Source organism: Anolis carolinensis, unplaced genomic scaffold (assembly GCF_035594765.1).
Source record: "Anolis carolinensis isolate JA03-04 unplaced genomic scaffold, rAnoCar3.1.pri scaffold_11, whole genome shotgun sequence".
NCBI classification, from domain to species: domain Eukaryota; kingdom Metazoa; phylum Chordata; class Lepidosauria; order Squamata; family Dactyloidae; genus Anolis; species Anolis carolinensis.
Genome location: NW_026943822.1, coordinates 17,501,709 through 17,526,268, shown reverse-complemented (window position 1 = coordinate 17,526,268; position 24,560 = coordinate 17,501,709). Strand labels below are relative to the sequence as shown.

Genomic DNA, 24,560 nt, shown 5'->3' with positions numbered 1-24,560 from the left:
TTTATATCCCTGGAAACTTTTTCATGCATTTCTTTAGTTGGTAATCATGGAAATTCTACATTAGGTGTGAGCATTTTTTTGTTTGTTAAAGGATGGTTCGATGCAAGGCACATGGATTCCGCAATGCATTTGTTCACGGAGCTATGTTTGCCATTGCATTTCAATACTTCTGAATGGTAGCTGTTTCAAGCATATTGCAGACCCTACTGTTAGACATTAGGGTCCTCCCTCCTTCCCCATTTCGTTCTGGACACCAAAGAGCTGCCATACTGTATCTCTCTCCCTTCGTTCCTGGCTCAGTTCTTTCCTCCTCCTGCTCTTGTCACCGTGGGCATCTGTTCCCTGGCAGTTTTCCTTCACCACCCTCTGTCTCTACGAAAATTGACAAGGCTGAGAAAATCCTCGTCCCTTTCATCAATGCGTCATCGGCGTCTGATTTTTTTTCCTGAAAGTCAAGCATTAATGATGCTACCCGCCTGCCACGCATGGGCACACCTTTTTCACAAGCATGTCGAAAGCAAGCCTTATTTATTTATTTACAATATTTATATTCTTCCCTTTTTTCTCACCCCATAGGGAACTCAGGGCGGATCACAATGCATATATACATGGCAAACATTCAATGCCATTATTAGACATATCTATATATATAAAAGAGTGATGGCATCAGGGCAGCGGACAAAATAACAAAACTACAGGCCCCCCAACCTCGAAATTTGACAACACAACCCATCATCCACAGCTCTAGGTTGATACAACAAAAAGGAAAGAAAAATAAAGTCCTAATTAGAGGGAAAGGAATAATTGTTTTTATCCAATTGCTGCAAGTTAGAGGGCTAAGCTCCGCCCACTTGGTCTCCTAGCTACCTACTCAGTCCAGGGGACAGGCACAGTTAGGCCTCAGGCCTCTTCCACACTGCCTATAAGATACAGATTATCTGATTTTAACTGGATTATATGGCAGTGTAGACTCAAGGCCCTTCTACACATCTATATTATCCATTTAGAATCTTATATTATCTGCTTTGAACTGGATTATCTTGAGTCCACACTACCAGATAATTCACTTCAGTGTGCATTTTATACAGCCGTGTAGAAGGGGCAGTTCTAGGCAGATAATATAAGATTACAAATATACAGTAGAGTCTCACTAATCCAACATAAACAGTGTCCTCTACCCTCACCACTTTAACAGTACACAAACAACCAAATGCATACTAAATATAAAGACAACCATACAACAGACATTCAATACCACCACTACCTCAACAATTTCTCACCAACACCACCAGACAAAGCCACAGCAACACGTGGCCGGGCACAGCTAGGACAAAACAACAAAACTACGGGCCCCCCAACCTCGAAATTTGACAACACAACCCATCATCCACACCTCTAGGTTGATACAACAAAAAGAAAAGAAAAATAAAGTCCTAATGTTTTAAATAAATTGATTATATTTTGGTTTAAAGACGTGTATTTTGAAGCATTTAGTATATTTTGAATCTCTATAATCCTTGTCTGTATATTGAATATTCTATGACTATAGCATATATAGGAAATACTGTCTTATCTATATATATATATAAGAGTGATGGCATCACGGCGACCCACAAAACAACAAAACTACAGGCCCCCCAACCTCGAAATTTGACAACACAACCCATCATCCACGCCTCTAGGTTGATACAACAAAAAGAAAAGAAAAATAAAGTCCTAATGTTTTAAATAAATTGATTATATTTTGGTTTAAAGACGTGTATTTTGAAGCATTTAGTATATTTTGAATCTCTATAATCCTTGTCTGTATATTGAATATTCTATGACTATAGCATATATAGGAAATACTGTCTTATCTATATATATATATAAAAGAGTGATGGCATCACGGCGACCCACAAAACAACAAAACTACAGGCCCCCCAACCTCGAAATTTGACAACACAACCCATCATCCACGCCTCTAGGTTGATACAACAAAAAGAAAAGAAAAATAAAGTCCTAATGTTTTAAATAAATTGATTATATTTTGGTTTAAAGACGTGTATTTTGAAGCATTTAGTATATTTTGAATCTCTATAATCCTTGTCTGTATATTGAATATTCTATGACTATAGCATATATAGGAAATACTGTCTTATCTATACATATATAAAAGGGTGATGGCATCATGGCGACCCACGAAACAACAAAACGACAGGCCCCCCAACCTCGAAATTTGACAACACAACCCATCATCCACACCTCTAGGTTGATACAATAAAAAGAAAAGAAAAATAAAGTCCTAATTAGAGGGAGAGGAATAATTGCTTTTATCCAATTGCTGCCAGTTAGAAGGCTAAGCTCCTCCAACTTGGTCTCCTAGCAACCCAATAAAAAATAATAAAAAACACTAAAAAATTAATACAATAAAATACTATAATAACAGAAAATAACTAAAAATAATACAAGAAAATAATAAAATATAATAAATAAAAATATAAGTTACAATAAAATTAATTAAAAAATACAAATAACGTCAAATAAAAATTACACAACAATTTTTAACCAATACCACCACCACTTTGTCACAGCAACGCGTGGCCGGGCACAGCTAGTATCTATATATATAAAAGAGTGATGGAATCACGGCACCAGACAAAACAACAAAACTACAGGCCCCCCAACCTCGAAATTTGACAACACAACCCATCATCCACGCCTCTAGGTTGATACAACAAAAAGAAAAGAAAAATAAAGTCCTAATTAGAGGGAGAGGAATAATTGCTTTTATCCAATTGCTGCCAGTTAGAAGGCTAAGCTCCTCCAACTTGGTCTCCTAGCAACCCAATCAAAAATAATTTAAAAAAACACTAAAAAATAATTTAAAACACTAAAAAATTAATACAATAAAATAATATAATAACAGAAAATAACTAAAAATAATACAAGAAAATAATAAAATATAATAAATAAAAAGATAACTTACAATAAAATTAATTAAAAAATACAAATAACGTCAAATAAAAATTACACAACAATTTTTAACCAATATCACCACCACTTTGCCACAGCAACGCGTGGCCGGGCACAGCTAGTGACATATATAGAGAGACACAGAGGCAATTTAACAATTTCCAGCTTCCGGCTTCATAAGGGTATGCTCGATTCCGGCCACAAGGGGGAGCTGCTGCTTCACTGTCCACTCATGACACCGAGTCCTTGATGGAGTACTTCCTCGTTCCTTTCCGAACACAGCTGGAAGTTTTTGTGGTGTTGTAAATTAATTAAACAAGGAGCCCCGGTAGTGAAGTGGGCTGGAGACCGAACGGTCCCAGGTCCAATCCCCGGGAGCGGCGGGAGTGGCCGCTGTTAGCTCCAGCTCCTGCCAACCTACCGGTTTGAAAACATGCCAATGTGAGTAGATCAATAGGTACCACTCCGGCAGGAAGGTAACGACGCTCCATGCAGTCATGCCATTGGCCACAGACAACGCTGGCTCTTCGGCTTAGAAATGGAGATGAGCACCAGCCCCCAGAGTCGGTCACGACTGGACTTATCGTCGGGAAAACCTTTACCTTACTAAATTAGTTAAATTATCCTCTTTGCATAAATTTTCTACTTGACAGATGCAACTGTTTTCCGAGCTGCATAAGTCAACAGCGAGCTAGGCTATTAATGGTCGGGAGCTCAACCTGACCCAGGCTGGCTTTGAACTCATGACGTCTTGGTCAGTAGTGATTTATTACAGCTGGCTACTAACCAGCTTCGCCACAGCCCGGAACAATATGAGGAACAATAGAGATGGGTGTGTTTAGCTTGGTTAGCAACCCAACCTTCAGGTCAGCAGTCCAGTCGGCACAAGCAGAATCTATCGGGTCAGCAACCCAACCTTCAGGTCAGCAGTCCAGCCGGCACAAGCAGAATCTATCGGGTCGGCAACCCAACCTTCAGGTGAGCAGTCCAGTGGGCACAAGCAGAATCTATCGGGTCAGCAACCCAACCTTCAGGTCAGCAGTCCAGTCGGCACAAGCAGAATCTATCGGGTCAGCAACCCAACCTTCAGGTCAGCAGTCCAGTCGGCACAAGCAGAATCTACCAAATCTACTGTTATTCGGTTTTTACCATAAAGAGGCTTCTACTAACTGGTTAGGCTGTAATTTCAACCAGTTGATCCAGTCCTGTTCCATAGCAAGAGATAATATGTGTGCCTCACCTTCTATAGAAAAGCTGTTCAGATATTTGGAGACCTCCATCACATCCCCATCGAATTTTCTCACCTTTTAGCTAAATATCAGGTTTACACTTGGAGAGACTGGATATTTGAATGCTTTCCTATGTGAAATACTCTCTTACTGCAGAAAGTAATGTTCTAACACCGAACCCTCTGTGGCAAAAAATACATTGTGATGCAAAACTTGTGCTTGTTCTTTTGTCCGAAGTGCAACCGCCATAGTAGCTCTGCGATAGTCATTCAAGAGGCTTCTGCTGTGGTTAGTTCTCAGCCTTCGACACAATGCTGGAAACAGACTTTGCCGAGAAAGCTCGCCGTGGCTCAGTTGCATGTAGGATGTCTCCAGTTCAATCCCAGTCCCTTGCATTAGGCAGATGGAGGAAACTGTGGCAGATGGAAAGGGCTGCCTTGTCTTTCCTGCTTTAAGGAAGCAATTATAATTGCTGTTGTTTAGGTGCGGAAAGTCTTGTACAATCCGTCCTCAAATGCACATTGAAAGCAAAAGGTATTTGTTCACCTGAATGGGGAGGAGGCCGGTCTAAACTCTCGAGAACGGAGTTCAAGAGTCTAGGACAGGGGTCCCCAAACTAAGGCCCGGGGGCCCGATGCGGCCCATTGAAGCCATTTATCCGGCCCCCACGGCACAAGGGTATAAGGGCTAAATGACCCACGGGGTCTCTTCTTCTCTTACAACCATTATTATTATTATTATTATTATTATTATTATTATTATTATTATTATTATTATTATCATCATCAACACAACGACGTTGTATGACACAGCAAACAAGATAGACATGCTGGATTTCGTTTCACAAAATCACAAGTCGAACACTTCCCAAGTGTCTAGGACTGTGTGATGTATTTTCTGATGATGCGTGCAGATCCCAGTAGGGTGGCCTTTTGCAGTTGGCAGATGGTGATTTTGTCAATGTCTATTGTTTCCAAATGCTGGCTGAGATCTTTCGGCACAGCACCCAGTCTGCCCATCACCACCGGGACCACCTGCACTGGTTTCTGCCAGAGTCTTTGAAGTTCAATCTTGAGGTCCTGATAGCGGCCGAGTTTTTCCTGTTGTTTTTCGTCAATGTGACTGTCACCTGGGATGGCGACATCAATGATCCAAACCTTGTTCTTTTCCACAACTGTGATGTCTGGTGTGTTGTGTTCCAGAACTTTGTCAGTCTGGATTCGGAAGTCCCACAGTATCTTTGCGTGCTCATTTTCCAATACTTTTGCAGGTTTGTGATCCCACCAGTTCTTTGCTGCTGGGAGGTGGTACTTGAGGCATAAGTTCCAATGAATCATTTGGGCCACATAGTTGTGCCTCTGTTTGTAGTCTGTCTGTGCAATTTTCTTACAGCAGCTGAGGATATGATCAATGGTTTCGTTGGTTTCCTTGCACAGTCTATTATTATTATTATTATTATTATTATTATTATTATTATTATTATTGTATGACACAGCAAACAAGATAGATATGTTGGATTTCGTTTCATAAAATCACAGGCCGAACACTTCCCAAGGGTCTAGGACAATGATGACAGCTCTCAGTCATCATTGGAGTAGTTAAGCCCCCCCCCCCCCCATCACGGCAAGGTGGCACCTACGGGGGGATTATTATTATTATTATTAACATTAAGGCTGGGTGGCCATCTGTCAGGGGTGCTTTGCTTGTGCTTTTGGTGCACAGAGGCAGAAGGGGGTTGGACTCAATGCCCAAGGGGTCTCTTCCAACCCTCTTTATTATTATTATTATTATTATTATTATTATTATTATTATTATTATTAACGTTGAGGCTGGGTGGCCATCTGTCAGGGGTGCTTTGCTTGTGCTTTTGGTGCACAGAGGCAGAAGGGGGTGGACTCAATGCCCAAGAGGTCTCTTCCAACCCTCTTTATTATTATTATTATTATTATTATTATTATTATTATTATTATTATTATTATTAACATTGAGGCTGGGTGGCCATCTGTCAGGGGTGCTTTGCTTGTGCTTTTGGTGCACAGAGGCAGAAGGGGGTTGGACTCAATGCCCAAGGGGTCTCTTCCAACCCTCTTTATTATTATTATTATTATTATTATTATTATTATTATTATTATTAACGTTGAGGCTGGGTGGCCATCTGTCAGGGGTGCTTTGCTTGTGCTTTTGGTGCACAGAGGCAGAAGGGGGTGGACTCAATGCCCAAGAGGTCTCTTCCAACCCTCTTTATTATTATTATTATTATTATTATTATTATTATTATTATTATTATTATTATCATTGAGGCTGGGTGGCCATCTGTCTATTATTATTATTATTATTATTATTATTATTATTTATTATTATTGCCGTGTGTTTACTTTAAATCGTGTTTTGCACATTCTCAACAGCCCTAATGCTACTAATGTGGGAAAAGGAGACTATTACAGAAACCAAAGTAAAACTCATGGAAGATGTTTTTATTGGGATAATTGTGTTATTGCTCTGTTATTGTTATTTGATTGTTGTATCGGGCAAGGCCCCATGTAAGCTGCCCCGAGTCCCTTCGGGGAGATGGGGCGGGGTATAAAAATAAAGTTGTTATTATTATTATTATTATTATTATTATTATTATTATTATTATTATTATTAGATGGACACAAATAATAATACAGGTAGAGTCTTACTTATCCAAGATAAATGGAGCCGGCAGAACATTGGATAAGCGAAGATCTTGGATAATAAGGAGGGATTAAGAAAAAAAGCCAATTAAACATAAAATTACATTCTGATTTTACAAATTAAGCACCAAAACATCATGTTTAACAAGAAATGGACAGAAAAAGCAGTTCATTCCACAGTAATGTTATGTAGTAATTACTCTATTTACAAATTTAGCACCAAAACATTGGAACATTTACTACAAAAACAATGACTACTAAAAGGCAGACTGCTTTGGATAATACAGAACCTTGGATAAGGAAGCATGGATAAGCGAGACTCTACTGTAATAATAATAACAACAACATCAACAACAACAAGAATTTGTGTCCATCTTCCATGAGTTTTACTTTGGTTTCTGTAATAGTCTCCTTTCCCACATTAATAATAATAATAATAATAATAATAATAATAATAACAACAACAACAATAGACATTGACAAAATTACGATCTGTCAACTGCAAAAGGCCACCCTACTGGGATCTGCACGCATCATCCGAAAATAAATCACACAGTCCTAGATACTTGGGAAGTGTTCGACTTGTGATTTTGTGAAATGAAATCCAGCAGATCTATCTTGTTTGCTGTGTCATTCAATAAAATAATAATAATAATAATAATAATAATAATAATAATAATAATAATAATAATAGGAGCCCCCGGTAGCGCAGCATGTTAAAGTGCTGAGGTGCTGAACTTGTGCACTGAAAGGTTGCAGGTTTCAATCCAGGGAGCGGAGTGAGCGCCTGTTGTTAGCCCCAGCGTCTGCCAACCTTGCTGTTCAAAAACATGCAAATGTGAGTAGATCAATAGGTACTGCTCTGGTGGGAAGGTAACGGCGCTCCATGCAGTCATGCCGGCCACATGACCTTGGAGGTGTCTACAGACAACACCGGCTCTTTGGCTTAGAAATGGAGATGAGCACCAACCCCCAGAGTCGGACACGACTGGACTCATAATCGGGTCTTGGATGCTAAGCAGGGTTAGCTTTGGTTAGTACTTGGATGGGAGAACGTCAATGCAAACCAGTGTCATAGCAAGGAACGGACAAACTCATTTCTGAGCGTTCCTTTAAGGAAACCCTATCCAATTCATAGGTCAACAAGTAAGTTGGGGCTGGGCTGTGGCGCAGGCTGTTGAGCAGCTGCAATAAATCACTCTGACCATGAGGTCATGAGTTCGAGGCCAGCCCATGGCGGGGTGAGCACCTGTCAATTAAAAATAAAAAATAGCCCCTGCTCGTTGCTGACCTAGCAACCCGAAAGATAGTTGGAAATAAGGTACCACTTATAAAAAAAAGTGGGGAGGCAAGTTTAACTAATTTGCGACCTGGAATGAGGAAGTGCCGTCAGAGTGGATGATGAAGCAGCTGCTCCCCCCTGTGGCCAGAATCAAACATCCCCTCAGGAGAAGGTTAAATTGCCTCTGCGTCTGTCTGTCTAGGTCTCTGTTTGATGTGTTTATGGGCATTGAATGTTTGCCTTATGTGTGTATCATGTGATCCGCCCTGAGTCCCCTTCGGGGTGAGAAGGGCAGAATATAAATACTGTAAATCTATATATATAAAAGAGTGATGGCATCACGGCGACCCACAAAACAACAAAACTACAGGCCCCCCAACCTCGAAATTTGACAACACAACCCATCATCCACGCCTCTAGGTTGATACAACAAAAAGAAAAGAAAAATAAAGTCTTAATTAGAGAGAGAGGAATAATTGCTTTTATCCAATTGCTGCCAGTTAGAAGGCTAAGCTCCTCCAACTTGGTCTCCTAGCAACCCAATAAAAAATAATAAAAAACACTAAAAATTAATACAATAAAATACTATAATAACAGAAAATAACTAAAAATAATACAAGAAAATAATAAAATATAATAAATAAAAATATAACTTACAATAAAATTAATGAAAAATTGCAAATAACGTCAAATAAAAATTACGCAACAATTTTTAACCAATACCACCACCACTTTGCCACAGCAACGCGTGGCCGGGCACAGCTAGTAAATAAATAAAATAAATAAGTCAACAAGCACCTAGAAAGCACAGGCACATACGCTGCTTTGGATCCCATGCTGGGAAAAAGATGGGATATAAATCCAAATGAACAAACATAGGCTTAAATCCAACTAAATCAGATCCGCCGAATCAACAAAACTTCACCAATGTATGCTATACATTTATCCATCCTATACCTGCCGCACACTGAATGACATCTGCCACCCACCCCTCTGGCGTCGTGGCCCGGAGCCAGAAAAGGTGCTTGCCAAATCTTCCAGACACATAATTACAAGAGATGTTGTGTCAGGGATCTGGGTGCATTATCTCCATCTCCCTCCAGCTGGCATTCGGCTAATATCCTTCTGCTGACCCCACAGGCCTCAGCTTCAGGAAAACCCGTTCCCTGTCTGGTTCTTGGCCGTGCTAGAAATCCAACCTCCCCCCCCCCTCCCAAAGCAGCGGTGGGGCTTTGCCTTTGAAAGGCTTTGCCGACAAGTCGTGAGTGACAGCATAAGTACCGAACACCCACAGAAACCTGCGTACCAAACGGCGCTCGGCAGGGAAGTGGGCGGAAAGAGTGCGGGGTAGGAACAGGGCACTCCGAGAAAGCGTATTCCAGGACTCCAAACAAATAATGAGCTGTTAGTAAAACAGGGTTGTTGTTTTTTTTGGGAGGTGGGGGAAGATGCAAGAAAATCATAGGACACCTCACATAGATACAAGAAAATCATAGGAGAGCTCACATAGATACAAGAAAATCATAGGAGAGCTCACATAGATACAAGAAAATCATAGGAGAGCTCACATAGATGCAAGAAAATCATAGGAGAGCTCACATAGATACAAGAAAATCATAGGAGAGCTCACATCGATGCAAGAAAACCATAGGAGAGCTCACATAGATACAAGAAAATCATAGGAGAGCTCACATAGATGCAAGAAAATCATAGGAGAGCTCACATAGATGCAAGAAAATCATAGGAGAGCTCACATAGGTGCAAGAAAATTATAGGAGAGCTCACATAGATGCAAGAAAATCATAGGAGAGCTCACATAGATACAGGAAAATCATAGGAGAGCTCACATAGATGCAAGAAAATCATAGGACAGCTCACATAGATGCAAGAAAATCATAGGAGAGCTCACATAGATGCAAGAAAATCATAGGAGAGCTCACATAGATACAGGAAAATCATAGGAGAGCTCACATAGATGCAAGAAAATCATAGGAGAGCTCACATAGATGCAAGAAAATCATAGGAGAGCTCACATAGAAGCAAGAAAATCATAGGAGAGCTCACATAAATACAAGAAAATCATAGGAGAGCTCACATAGGTACAAGAAAATCATAGGAGAACTCACATAAATACAAGAAAATCATAGGAGAGCTCACATAGATGCAAGAAAATCATAGGAGAGCTCACATAGATGCAAGAAAATCATAGGAGAGCTCACATAGATGCAAGAAAATCATAGGAGAGCTCACATAGATGCAAGAAAATCATAGGAGAGCTCACATAGATGCAAGAAAATCATAGGAGAGCTCACATAGATGCAAGAAAATCATAGGAGAGCTCACATAGATGCAAGAAAATCATAGGAGAGCTCACATAGATGCAAGAAAATCATAGGAGAGCTCACATAGATGCAAGAAAATTATAGGAGAGCTCACATAGATACAAGAAAATCATAGGAGAGCTCACATCGATGCAAGAAAATCATAGGAGAGCTCACATAGATACAAGAAAATCATAGGAGAGCTCACATAGATGCAAGAAAATCATAGGAGAGCTCACATAGATGCAAGAAAATCATAGGAGAGCTCACATAGATGCAAGAAAATCATAGGAGAGCTCACATAGATACAGGAAAATCATAGGAGAGCTCACATAGATACAAGAAAATCATAGGAGAGCTCACATAGATACAAGAAAATCATAGGAGAGCTCACAGAGATGCAAGAAAATCATAGGACAGCTCACATAGATACAAGAAAATCATAGGAGAGCTCACATAGATGCAAGAAAATCATAGGAGAGCTCACATAGATGCAAGAAAATTATAGGAGAGCTCACATAGATGCAAGAAAATCATAGGAGAGCTCACATAGATGCAAGAAAATCATAGGAGAGCTCACATAGATGCAAGAAAATCATAGGAGAGCTCACATAGATACAGGAAAATCATAGGAGAGCTCACATAGATGCAAGAAAATCACAGGAGAGCTCACATAGATGCAAGAAAATCATAGGAGAGCTCACATAGATGCAAGAAAATCATAGGAGAGCTCACATAGATGCAAGAAAATTATAGGAGAGCTCACATAGATGCAAGAAAATCATAGGAGAGCTCACATAGATACAGGAAAATCATAGGAGAGCTCACATAGATGCAAGAAAATCATAGGACAGCTCACATAGATGCAAGAAAATCATAGGACAGCTCACATAGATGCAAGAAAATCATAGGAGAGCTCACATAGATGCAAGAAAATCATAGGAGAGCTCACATAGATACAGGAAAATCATAGGAGAGCTCACATAGATACAAGAAAATCATAGGAGAGCTCACATAGATGCAAGAAAATCATAGGAGAGCTCACATAGATGCAAGAAAATCATAGGAGAGCTCACATAGATGCAAGAAAATTATAGGAGAGCTCACATAGATGCAAGAAAATCATAGGAGAGCTCACATAGATGCAAGAAAATCATAGGAGAGCTCACATAGATGCAAGAAAATCATAGGAGAGCTCACATAGATGCAAGAAAATCATAGGAGAGCTCACATAGATACAGGAAAATCATAGGAGAGCTCACATAGATGCAAGAAAATCATAGGAGAGCTCACATAGATGCAAGAAAATCATAGGAGAGCTCACATAGATGCAAGAAAATCATAGGAGAGCTCACATAGATGCAAGAAAATTATAGGAGAGCTCACATAGATGCAAGAAAATCATAGGAAAGCTCACATAGATACAGGAAAATCATAGGAGAGCTCACATAGATGCAAGAAAATCATAGGAGAGCTCACATAGATGCAAGAAAATCATAGGAGAGCTCACATAGATACAGGAAAATCATAGGAGAGCTCACATAGATACAGGAAAATCATAGGAGAGCTCACATAGATACAAGAAAATCATAGGAGAGCTCACATAGATGCAAGAAAATCATAGGAGAGCTCACATAGATGCAAGAAAATCATAGGAGAGCTCACATAGATACAGGAAAATCATAGGAGAGCTCACATAGATACAAGAAAATCATAGGAGAGCTCACATAGATACAAGAAAATCATAGGAGAGCTCACATAGATGCAAGAAAATCTTAGGAGAGCTCACATAGATGCAAGAAAATCATAGGAGAGCTCACATAGATACAAGAAAATCATAGGAGAGCTCACATAGATATAAGAAAATCATAGGAGAGCTCACATAGATGGAAGAAAATCATAGGAGAGCTCACATAGATGCAAGAAAATCATAGGAGAGCTCACATAGATGCAAGAAAATTATAGGAGAGCTCACATAGATACAAGAAAATCATAGGAGAGCTCACATAGATGCAAGAAAATCATAGGAGAGCTCACATAGATGCAAGAAAATCATAGGAGAGCTCACATAGATACAGGAAAATCATAGGAGAGCTCACATAGATACAGGAAAATCATAGGAGAGCTCACATAGATACAAGAAAATCATAGGAGAGCTCACATAGATGCAAGAAAATCATAGGAGAGCTCACATAGATGCAAGAAAATCATAGGAGAGCTCACATAGATACAGGAAAATCATAGGAGAGCTCACATAGATACAAGAAAATCATAGGAGAGCTCACATAGATACAAGAAAATCATAGGAGAACTCACATAGATGCAAGAAAATCATAGGAGAGCTCACATAGATGCAAGAAAATCATAGGAGAGCTCACATAGATACAGGAAAATCATAGGAGAGCTCACATAGATACAAGAAAATCATAGGAGAGCTCACATAGATACAAGAAAATCATAGGAGAGCTCACATAGATGCAAGAAAATCATAGGACAGCTCACATAGATGCAAGAAAATCATAGGAGAGCTCACATAGATACAAGAAAATCATAGGAGAGCTCACATAGATACAAGAAAATCATAGGAGAGCTCACATAGATGGAAGAAAATCATAGGAGAGCTCACATAGATGCAAGAAAATCATAGGAGAGCTCACATAGATGCAAGAAAATCATAGGAGAGCTCACATAGATACAAGAAAATCATAGGAGAGCTCACATAGATGCAAGAAAATCAGGAGAGCTCACATAGATACAGGAAAATCATAGGAGAGCTCACATAGATACAGGAAAATCATAGGAGAGCTCACATAGATGCAAGAAAATCATAGGAGAGCTCACATAGATGCACGAAAATCATAGGAGAGCTCACATAGATACAAGAAAATCATAGGAGAGCTCACATAGATGCAAGAAAATCATAGGAGAGCTCACATAGATGCACGAAAATCATAGGAGAGCTCACATAGATGCAAGAAAATCATAGGAGAGCTCACATAGATGCAAGAAAATCATAGGAGAGCTCACATAGATACAGGAAAATCATAGGAGAGCTCACATAGATGCAAGAAAATCTATATATCTTTTGGAGCCTCCAGTGTGATGGATTTTAACTGCATTTCCTAGTGCCGTTTGAGTTTGATTCTGTTTTAATGTTTGTATATTTGTATACAGTAGAGCAGGGGTCCTCAAACTTTTTAAGCCGAGGGCCGGTCCACAATCCTTCAGACTGTTGAGGGGCCGGATTATCATTTGAAAAAAAATATAACAAATTCTGATGCACACTGCATATGTCTTATTTGTAGTGCAAAAACAAAAACAACAACAACAATGAAAGAACAATACAATATTTAAAAATAAAAACAATTTTAACCAACATACATTTATCAGGATTTCAATGGGACATGTGGTCCTGCTTCTGGCCAATGAGCTAGTCAAGTTAATTAGGGTTGTTGTTGTTGTTGTTGTTGTTGTGTGCCTTCAAGTCATTTCAGACTTTGGGTGAGCCTAAGTCTAAAAAATTTTATTATTTATTTACTGCATTTATTTACTACATTTGTATCACACCTTTCTCACCCCAAAGGGGACTCAGAGTGGCTTACAAATTATATGTACATACAATATATTATATTATTAGCATAGCACAATATTAGCATTATATATTACTATATTGAACTATACCACTATACTGTAATATTAGTAATATTATATGTAATATAGAATATATAATTAACATTATTATATGGTATTATTATTAGTGTTAAATTGTATTACATTATAATATTATTGTCAATGTTATATGTATATAAAATGTATTATATTATAAAACTGAGGGCGGGGGCCAGGTAAATGACCTTGGAGGGCCGCATCCGGCCCCCGGGCCTTAGTTTGGGGACCCCTGCAGTAGAGTCTCACTTATCCAAGCCTCGCTTATCCAAGCCTCTGTATTATCCAAACCATTTTTGTAGTCAATGTTTTCAATATATCGTGATATTTTGGTGCTAAATTCGTAAATACAGTAATTACAACATAACATTACTGCATATTGAACTACTTTTTCTGTCAAATTTGTTGTATAACATGATGTTTTGGTGCTTAATTTGTAAAATCATAACCTAATTTGATGTTTAATAGGCTTTTCCTTAATGCCTCCTTATTACCCAACATATTCGCTTATCCAAGCTTCTGCCGGCCTGTTTAGCTTGGATAAGTGGGACTCTACTGTATTTTAAATTGGATACTAATGCTTTTATGTCAAGCCGCTCTGAGTCCCCTTTGGGGAGCTAAAGAAGGGTATAAATATTATAATAATAATAATAATAATAATAATAATAATAGCAATAATAATAATAATAATAATAATAATAATAATAGTACCACCTGCCAGCAGCAAAGAACTGGTGGGATCACAAACCTGCAAAAGTCTTGGAGAATGAGCACACAAAGATATTGTGGGACTTCCGAATCCAGACTGACAAAGTTCTGGAACACAACACACCAGACATCACAGTTGTGGAAAAGAACAAGGTTTGGATCATTGATGTTGCCATCCCAGGTGACAGTCGCATTGACGAAAAACAACAGGAAAAACTCAGCCGCTATCAGGACCTCAAGATTGAACTTCAAAGACTCTGGCAGAAACCAGTACAGGTGGTCCCGGTGGTGATGGGCACATTGGGTGCCGTGCCAAAAGATCTCAGCCAGCATTTGGAAACAATAGACATTGACAAAATTACGATCTGCCAACTGCAAAAGGCCACCCTGCTGGGATCTGAGCGCATCATCCGAAAATACATCACACAGTCCTAGACACTTGGGAAGTGTTCGACTTGTGATTTTGTGATATGAAATCCAGCATATCTATCTTGTTTGCTGTGTCATAATAAAATAATAATAATAATAATAATAATAATAATAATAATAATACATGCTGTCAATCCTTCTTTGCACCCTGTACATAGTCTCAATACTCACTAACTCTCTGCACATGCTCAGGCACACTTATTTGCACTCTGTACATGCTCTCCATACTCATTCACATACTGTACATGCTCAGGCACCCTCGCTTGCACTATTTATATGCTTTCTATACTCATTCACAGGGAGCCTCCGGTGGCACAGTGTGTTAAAGCGCTGAGCTGCTGAACTTGCAGACCGAAAGGTCCCAGGTTCAAATCCGGGGAGCAGAGTGAGCGCCTGTTGTTAGCCCCAGCTTCTGCCAACCTAACAGTTCGAAAACATGCCAATGTGAGTAGATCAATAGGTACTGTTCCAGCGGCAAGTTAACTGTGTTCCATGCAGTCATGCCTATGGCCACATGACCTTGGAGGTGTCTATGGACAACGCCGGCTCTTCAGCTTAGAAATGGAGATGAGCACCAAACCTGAGTCGGACATGACTGGACTTAACGTCAGGGGAAACCTTTACCTTTTATATATCTTTTTAGCCCTTTACCCGACTACGACTCTGGAGACCAGGCTCAGCCATGGAAATCCTCTGGGTGACTCTGGCCAAGTCACACACTCCCAAGTTGCATCTACGCTGTACAAGTAATGCAGTTTGATGCCACTTGAAATTCCACTCAGAGCGATCAAATTATGGGATGTGTAGTTTGGTGAGGCACCAGCACTCTTTGACAGAGAAGGCTACAAGCCTTACAAAAGTACAAGTCTTAGGATTCCATAGTATTGAGCTCTGGCAGTCAAAGTGGTATCAAACTGTGTTAATTCTACAGTGTAGATCAGGGGTCCTCAAACTTTTAAAGTGGAGGGCCGGTTCATCGTCACTCAGATTGTTGAGGGGCCGGATTATCATTTGGAAAAAAATGAACAAATTCCTATGCACACTGCACATGTCTTATTTGTAGTGCAAAAAAAAAAACAAAAACCCAACAACAATTATTTATTTATTTATTTACTACATTTATACTCCACCCTTTCTCACCCCAAAGGAGACTCAGAGCGGCTTACAAGTTGTATGTAAATACAATATATTATGTTATTAGCATAGCACAATATTAGCATTATATATTACTATATTGTACTATACCACTATACTATAATATTATTAGTAATATTACATTTAATATATAATATATAATTAATATTACTATATTATACAATATTATTACCTTGCATTATTATTATTATTAGCCGCGCTGAGTCCCCTGTACTGTAATAAATAAATAAATAAATAAATAAGTATTATATTGTATTACGTTATAACATTATTATCACTACTATATGTATACAAAATATATTATATTATTACCCTAGCACAATATTAGTAAATGAATGAACAATACAATATTTAAAAATAAAAACAATTTTAACCAATACAAACCTATCAGGATTTCAATGGGAAGTGTGGGCCTGCTTCTGCCCAATGAGATAGTCAAGTTAAGTAGGATTGTTGTTGTGTGCCTTCAAGTTATTTCAGACTTTGGCCTTAGTTTGGGGACCCCTGGTGTAGATGCACATTCAGAAAACCCAGGGATTGGGTTAACTAAGTTGGAAACGACCAGAAGGCATACAACAACAAATCCCTTGCTTATTTGGAATGGATTTTTCGCTACAAAACATCGAAAGAATGGCCAGGATTTGTGCCATTTCATAGATATAAAACAGCTGTTTTCCACAGATGGAAATGAAAAAGGTGTTAAAGGTTCATGTGTTTTCCACCCGGGTCAGATCTCCATGTAGCAAAGAGATCCACATGAGTCATTGTTTTTATAACTGGAAACAAAGCAGGAGGTGATCGGAAAGTCTTGGACCTGTTTGGACCAGTATAAGCTGAGATACCAATAAAATTGCATTAATTAATTACATTAATTGAGGCATCAGTAGTTTAAATGTTTTTGAATCTTTACATCAAACTGTAATTTAAGATATGACTGTTCAACTCTGATTAAATCATTATTTTCATCTTCTTCAATGTAATGTTTATGCATCCTTTTAATAATACAGTAGAGTCTCACTTATCCAACATAAATGGGCTAGCAGAATGTTGGATAAGCAAATATGTTGGATAATATGGAGGGATTAAGGAAAAGCCTATTAAACATCAAATTAGGTTATGATTTTACAAATTAAGTACCAAAACATCATGTTATACAACAAATTTGACAGAAAACGTAGTTCAATATGCAGTAATGCTACATAGTAATTACTGTATTTACGAATTTAACACCAAAATATCACGATGTATTGAAAACATTGACTACAAAAATGCATTGGATAATCCAGAACGTTGGATAAGCGAGGCTTGGATAAATGAGTACTGTAATGTGGATTATGTAGAAGAGGCCTGACTTTGTAGTGCAAAACTGGATAAGTTGGATAAGTGAGACTCTACTGTACTTTATTTTGTTATTACCATATATACTCAAGTATAAGCCGACCCGAATATAAGCCGAGGCACCTAATTTTACCACAAAAAACTGGGAAAACATTGACTCCAAGATACCAATAAAATTACATTAATTGAGGCATCAGTAGTTTAAATGTTTTTGAATCTTTACATCAAACTGTAATTTTAAGATATGACCGTTCAACTCTGATTAAATCATTATTTTTATTTTCTTCAATGTAAATGTGCTTATGTATCCTTTTAATAATAATAGAGTGAAATAATAAATGTAATAATAATAATAAATGCAGTAAAATAGTAAATGTAATAATAAAGAGTAAAATAATAAATGTATTAATAATAATAAAAAAGAGTAAAATAAATGTAAAAGTAACAACAATAATAGAGTAAAATAATAAATGTAACAATGCCAATAATAACAGAGGAAAATAATAAATATACCATATATACTGGAGTATAAGCCGACCTGAATATAAGCCCACCAGGACCCTCACCCAAGTATAAGATGAGGAGGATTTTTTTTTAGTCCTAAAAAAAGAGCTGAAAAACTAGGCTTATACTCGAGTATATACAGTACTTGTTTTCTGAGCTTGGCCCCATGTTAGCCTCCACGAGATGGAGTTGGGATAGAAAAATAAAGTAGTTATTATTATTTTATTATGACACAGCAAACAAGACAGACATGCTGGATTTCGTATCACAAAATCACAAGTCGAACACTTCCCAAGTGTCTAGGACTGTGTGATGTATTTTCGGATGATGCGCGCAGATCCCAGTTGGGTGGCCTTTTGCAGTTGGCAGATCGTGATTTTGTCAATGTCTATTGTTTCCAAATGCCGGCTGAGATCTTTTGGCACGGCACCCAGTGTGCCCCCCTATTATTATTATTATTATTATTATTATTATTATTATTATTATTATTATTATTATTACTAATACAAGAAAGGAGATTCCACCTGAACATTAGGTAAAACTTAATGACCATAATAAAGAGCTGTTCAACAGTGGAACTCTCTGCCTTGGAGTCCGTTGGAGACTCCTTCCTTGGTGGCTTTTAAGCAGAGGCTGGATGGCCCCTGGGGGTTGCTCCTATTATTATTACTATCATCATCATCATCATCACCACCACAACCACAAAGACTGGGTGGTCATCTGTTGGGGGTGCTTGGATTGTGCTTTTCTTGCATGGCAAGGGGTTGGACTGGATGGCCCTTGGGGTTCTCTTCCAACTCTAGGATTCTATGATACTAAAGACCCAAAAGTTTCCTGTCTGATCTTGGAAACTAAGCAGGGTCATTGGATGGGAAACCAGATTACGCTCGTCCAGTTGCAAATGAGAAAATACGATTGAAAAATATGAGCAACATATTTCAGTTGGTTTGTATACTGTGTGTGTCACCGCTCAAGTTGTGTCTGATGCCGTGCATTACATAGGGTTTATTTTATTTTATTTTATTTATTTTGTGCAAGGGAAACTTGGAGTGTTTCGCCTTCCTCTGAAACAGCCTACTCTGCCTGCTATATACCTCGGCGGTCTCCCATCCATATACTAACCAGGACCTCCCCTGCTTAGCTTCCAAGATAGGATGCAATCCGGTTCTTTAGGACTCACCCAATAGCACTCTTTCCCAGAGAAGGTTCAAAAGCCTTGCAAAATGGCAATTTCATAGCCATGAGTGGAATTAAACTGCATTAATTCGACAGTGTGGATGCATGCAAAAACCATCACCTAACTGTCAATACAATCCATACAAAGCAGGAGGAGGATCCATACTGTTGCCATAGACAACAATGAAAAGGAATTTTTATTCCATTTTTTGTGTGTGGGGGAGCCAGACTTGTTCCTTGAAATAATTTGTCTCTGAGACAACCAGATATAACACACGTGGTACTCGGTTGTGCCTTTATTTCTGTGCGTGCATGTGTGCATTAATCGCACACCCACACTAGGAAAAAGAAAGAGTCCCCAGTGTATTTCGAGCGTGTCTGCAAGCCCACCATTTCTTATAATGGTGCAAAAGCGGACCACTTTTTGCCTGCAAGAGCAGTGAGCTTCTGAGCATGTACCGAGTGCAAAACCTCAATTCCCAACCAGAGTCCAATTAAAGGCACTATTCCTCCTATTGAGCAGGAGAGATGCAGAGTATGGTTTGTGAATGCGTACATATTTATAGATAACACCGCCCTGGCTCAGTGTTATGTTTTCCTGGCAGCGCCCTTTGTAAAACTACAACTCCCAGGAAACCATAACATTGTGCAAGTGCTGCCAAATTCCATTCATTCTACTGTGTACTACATTGGTAGCGAAGACCTCATAAAACTACAATGTTCCCAGTATTTCCCGGCACGGTTTCCTGGCAGTTGTAGTTTGGTGAAGTGCCAGCGCCCTTTGTAAAACTACAACTCCCAGGAAACCGTAACATTGAGCCCTGGCAGTTCAAGTAGTGCCGAACTGCACTCATCCTACAACATCTTATAATTTAATCTCATTTTATCAAATTTATGACTTAATCAAGTTTTATTGTGCTTTTATTCAATTTAGTTAACTATTTTTAGTTAATTAGTTAATTATTTTTTACTTAACTGCTTTTAGCATAGTGATTTGTGTTGATTTGTCTGTGTATTTTTGTTTTTGTCTTTTGTTGTTGATATGGTCAGCGGACTAACAAATGAACAGATCCATCTATCTACAATATAGATGCACTGCTAGTAATTCATAGAGTTGCACATAAGAACCAAGCAAAACTACAAATCCCAGCATCCCGTAGCCTTGAGCAATGGAAGTTAAAGTAGTGTCGAACTGCATCTATCCTACAATACAGATGCACGCCTAGCGTTTCATAGAGTTGCACATAAGAACCAAGTAAAACTACAAATCCCAGGATCCCATAGCCTTGAACCATGGAAGTTGAAGTTGTGCCAAAGTGCATTAATCCTACAGTATAGATGACCCCTAGAGCTGTACAGAAGGGGCAAGTAAAACTACAAATCTCAAGATCCCATAGCCTTGAGCCATGGCAATTCAAATAGTACAGAACAGCATCCACCCTAAATATAGATGCACTCCTAGCGATTCATAAAGTTGCACATAAGAACCAAGCAAAACTACAAATCCCAGGATCTCATAGCTTCGAACTATGGCAATTCAAGTAAATATAGATGCACTCCTAGTGATTCATAGAGTTGAACAGACAGGCCATGCAAAACTACAAATCCCAAGATCTCATAGCCTTGAGCTAGGACAGTTGGAGTAGTGTCGAACTATATCCATCCTACAATACAGATACACCCGTTGCGATTGATAGAGTTGCACAGAAGGACCATGCAAAACTACAAATCCCAGCATCCCATAGGCTTGAGCCATGGAAGTTTATGCATTTATTATGTATTTACCAAGACTGCAAATCCCAGCATCCCTTTTATGCCTTTATTATGTATTTACCAAGACTGCAAATCCCAGCATCCCATTTATGCCTTTATTATGTATTTACCAAGACTGCAAATCCCAGCATCCCATTTATGCCTTTAGCCATGGAAGTTTATGGCTTTATTGTGTATTTACCAAGACTGCAAATCCCAGCATCCCATTTATGCCTTTATTATGTATTTACCAAGACTGCAAATCCCAGCATCCCATTTATGCCTTTATTATGTATTTACCAAGACTGCAAATCCCAGCATGCCATTTATGCCTTTAGCCATGGAAGTTTATGCCTTTATTATGTATTTACCAAGACTGCAAATCCCAGCATCCCATTTATGCCTTTAGCCATGGAAGTTTATGGCTTTATTGTGTATTTACCAAGACTGCAAATCCCAGCATCCCATTTATGCCTTTATTATGTATTTACCAAGACTGCAAATCCCAGCATCCTATTTATGCCTTTATTATGTATTTACCAAGACTGCAAATCCCAGCATCCCTTTTATGCCTTTATTATGTATTTACCAAGACTGCAAATCCCAGCATCCCATAGGCTTGAGCCATGGACGTTTATGCCTTTATTATGTATTTACCAAGACTGCAAATCCCAGCATCCCATAGGCTTGAGCCATGGAAGTTTACCCATTTATTATGTAATTTCCAAGACTGCAAATCCCAGCATCCTATTTATGCCTTTATTATGTATTTACCAAGACTGCAAATCCCAGCATCCCTTTTATGCCTTTATTATGTATTTACCAAGACTGCAAATCCCAGCATCCCTTTTATGCCTTTATTATGTATTTACCAAGACTGCAAATCCCAGCATCCCATTTATGCCTTTATTATGTATTTACCAAGACTGCAAATCCCAGCATCCCATAGGCTTGAGCCATGGAAGTTTACCCATTTATTATGTATTTTCCAAGACTGCAAATCCCAGCATCCCATTTATGCCTTTATTGTGTATTTACCAAGACTGCAAATCCCAGCATCCCATAGCCTTGAGCCATGGCAGTTCAAGGAATGCCAAACTGCATCCCTTCTTCAGTATAGAGACCAGGCATGGGCCAACTGCGGCCTTCCAGGTGTCGGGAATGGTGGGAGTTGGAGTCCAAAACCCCTGGAGGGCCGAAGTTGGCCCATGCCCGGTATAGGCATTGGAAGAGAAGGCAGAAGGACCCAAATGCCTGGATTGTGTTGCCTTGAGCCACAGGTAGGGAGGAGTTAGTGAGTTCTTGCACCCAAGCAAAGGCTACTCTCCAGCCTTACCTGCCGGAGGGACCAGGTCCCCGTCGCTGAGTTCCCCGGAATCCGAATCCATGGCGTCTTCGGGAGGGTGGGGATCCGGATCCGCGGCGCCAGGGCTCCCTCCTCACCCGCGGAAGAGGAGAGAGAGATTGAGAGAGAAAGAGAGAGAAGGCAGGGAAAGAGGCAGCAGCGAGACAGCCTCCCACGGGCGGAGCGTGGCTTTGGAAGGAAAAGAGGAGGAGGAGGAAGAGGAGGAGGAAGAGGCCAGTGGGAACCCAAAGTCCCTCCTCCAAGTGCTGCTTCTCAAGTCTGGGCAGAGAAGAAGACTCCAATTGCATCCAAGAAGTAGCAAACTGTATTCAGATCAGGCATGGGCCAACTTTAGCCCTCCAGGTGTTTTGGACTCCAACTCCCACAATTCCTAGCAGCCGGTAGGCTGCTAGGAATTGTGAGAGTTGGAGTCCAAAACACCTGGAGGGCCCAAGTAGGCATGGCAATAATATTAATAATAATAATAATAATTTCGCATCTGATGTACATGGATGACCTGAAGCTGTATGGGAAAACGGAAACTGAAATCCAGTCTCTGACTAACACTGTCCGAATTTTTAGCACTGATATCAGCATGGAGTTTGGCTTGGACAAATGTTCGACAGTGGCATTGAAGAAAGGAAAAGTCATTGAAAGTGAGGGCATAAATATGCCTAATGGCCAAACGTTAAAGTGTCCCCAGCCAGAGGCCTATAAATATCTGGGCATATTACAGCTGGACAACATCAAGCATGAACTCATGTGAAGACTGTGGTCAGCAAAGAATACACACAAAGGGTCAGAAAAATTCTCAAACGCAAGCTCAATGGAAACAACACCATCAAGGCTATAAACACCTGGGCCATACCTGTCATGAGATATACTGCTGGCATCATAAACTGGACATGGGAGGAACTGGACAATTTGAACAGAAAAAAGAAAAAGAAAAATCATTCACTGCACCCTCGCAGTGATGTTGACCGGCTATATCTGCCTAGAAGATCTGGTGGCAGAGGACTCTTACAAGTAAAACAAGCAGTCAAAGAAGAAGAACATGCCCTGGCAGAATATGTCAAGCAAAGTGAAGAACCTGCTTTGATTGAAGTCAAAAATCAGAAACTCCTCAAAGCACAGCAGACAAAAAACCAGTACAAGAAAACCGCACTACAAACTAGAGCTGACAGCTGGCACAACAAAACATTGCATGGAAAGTTCCTTGACAAAATTGAAGGAAAAGCTGATAAGGAGAAGACCTGGCTCTGGCTCACGAATGGGACCCTGAAGAAGGAGACAGAAGGCCTGATCCTTGCAGCCCAGGAGCAAGCCATCAGGGCAAAGGCAATGAAGACAAAGATCGAAAAATCAGCTGATGACCCAAAATGCAGACTGTGCAAGGAAACCGACAAAATCATTGATCATATCCTCAGGAGCTGTAAGAAAATCGCACAGACAGACTACAAACAGAGGCACAACTATGTGGCCCAAATGATTCATTGGAACTTATGCCTCAAGTACCACTTTCCAGCAGTAAAGAACTGGTGGGATCACAAACCTGCAAAAGTATTGGAAAATGGGTCTGTGTAGCAAATTTGGTCCCGATCTGGTTCAGCTGGCTTCACTGTTCTCTGAATACAGGTAAACTATAAGTCCCTGATATCAATGTCAATCACCACCAAACCCCGCCAGTATGCAAAGTTGGCTGTATGCCTGCCATAGATATGGGCGAAACGTCAGGAGAGAATGCTTCTGGAACATGGACACACGGCCCGAAAAATTCACCACAACCCAGTGATTGCGAATGCCATGAAAGCCTTCAACAATATGTAAGATGCAAAAAATATGCAAAAAAAAAATCCTCCCAAATCAGGGAAATTTATTCAGCCTGGGCTTTGTTTCAAAATGATCATGTGGCGAGGGAAAAGATGGTTTTATGCCGGTCATCAGATGCTCAAGAATATAATTAGAATAAACCAAACCAAACCCAGAGGAATGTACAGTACTAGCATTAGTCAGAGGAACTTTCAT

At 39.5% G+C, this 24,560-nt stretch overlaps 1 protein-coding gene across 1 annotated transcript in view; it reads right to left on the bottom strand.

The window, feature by feature from the left end:
- tnfaip8l3 (TNF alpha induced protein 8 like 3) overlaps window positions 1–22,726 on the bottom strand; it is a 51,924-nt gene extending 29,198 nt beyond the window's left edge. Inside the window, exon 1 of the mRNA XM_062963268.1 lies at window positions 22,527–22,726. Within this exon, the coding sequence (XP_062819338.1) occupies window positions 22,527–22,578 (52 nt within the window). The 5' untranslated portion in view covers window positions 22,579–22,726. The remainder of the gene's footprint in view (window positions 1–22,526) is intronic.
- Window positions 22,727–24,560: the final 1,834 nt, after the last annotated feature.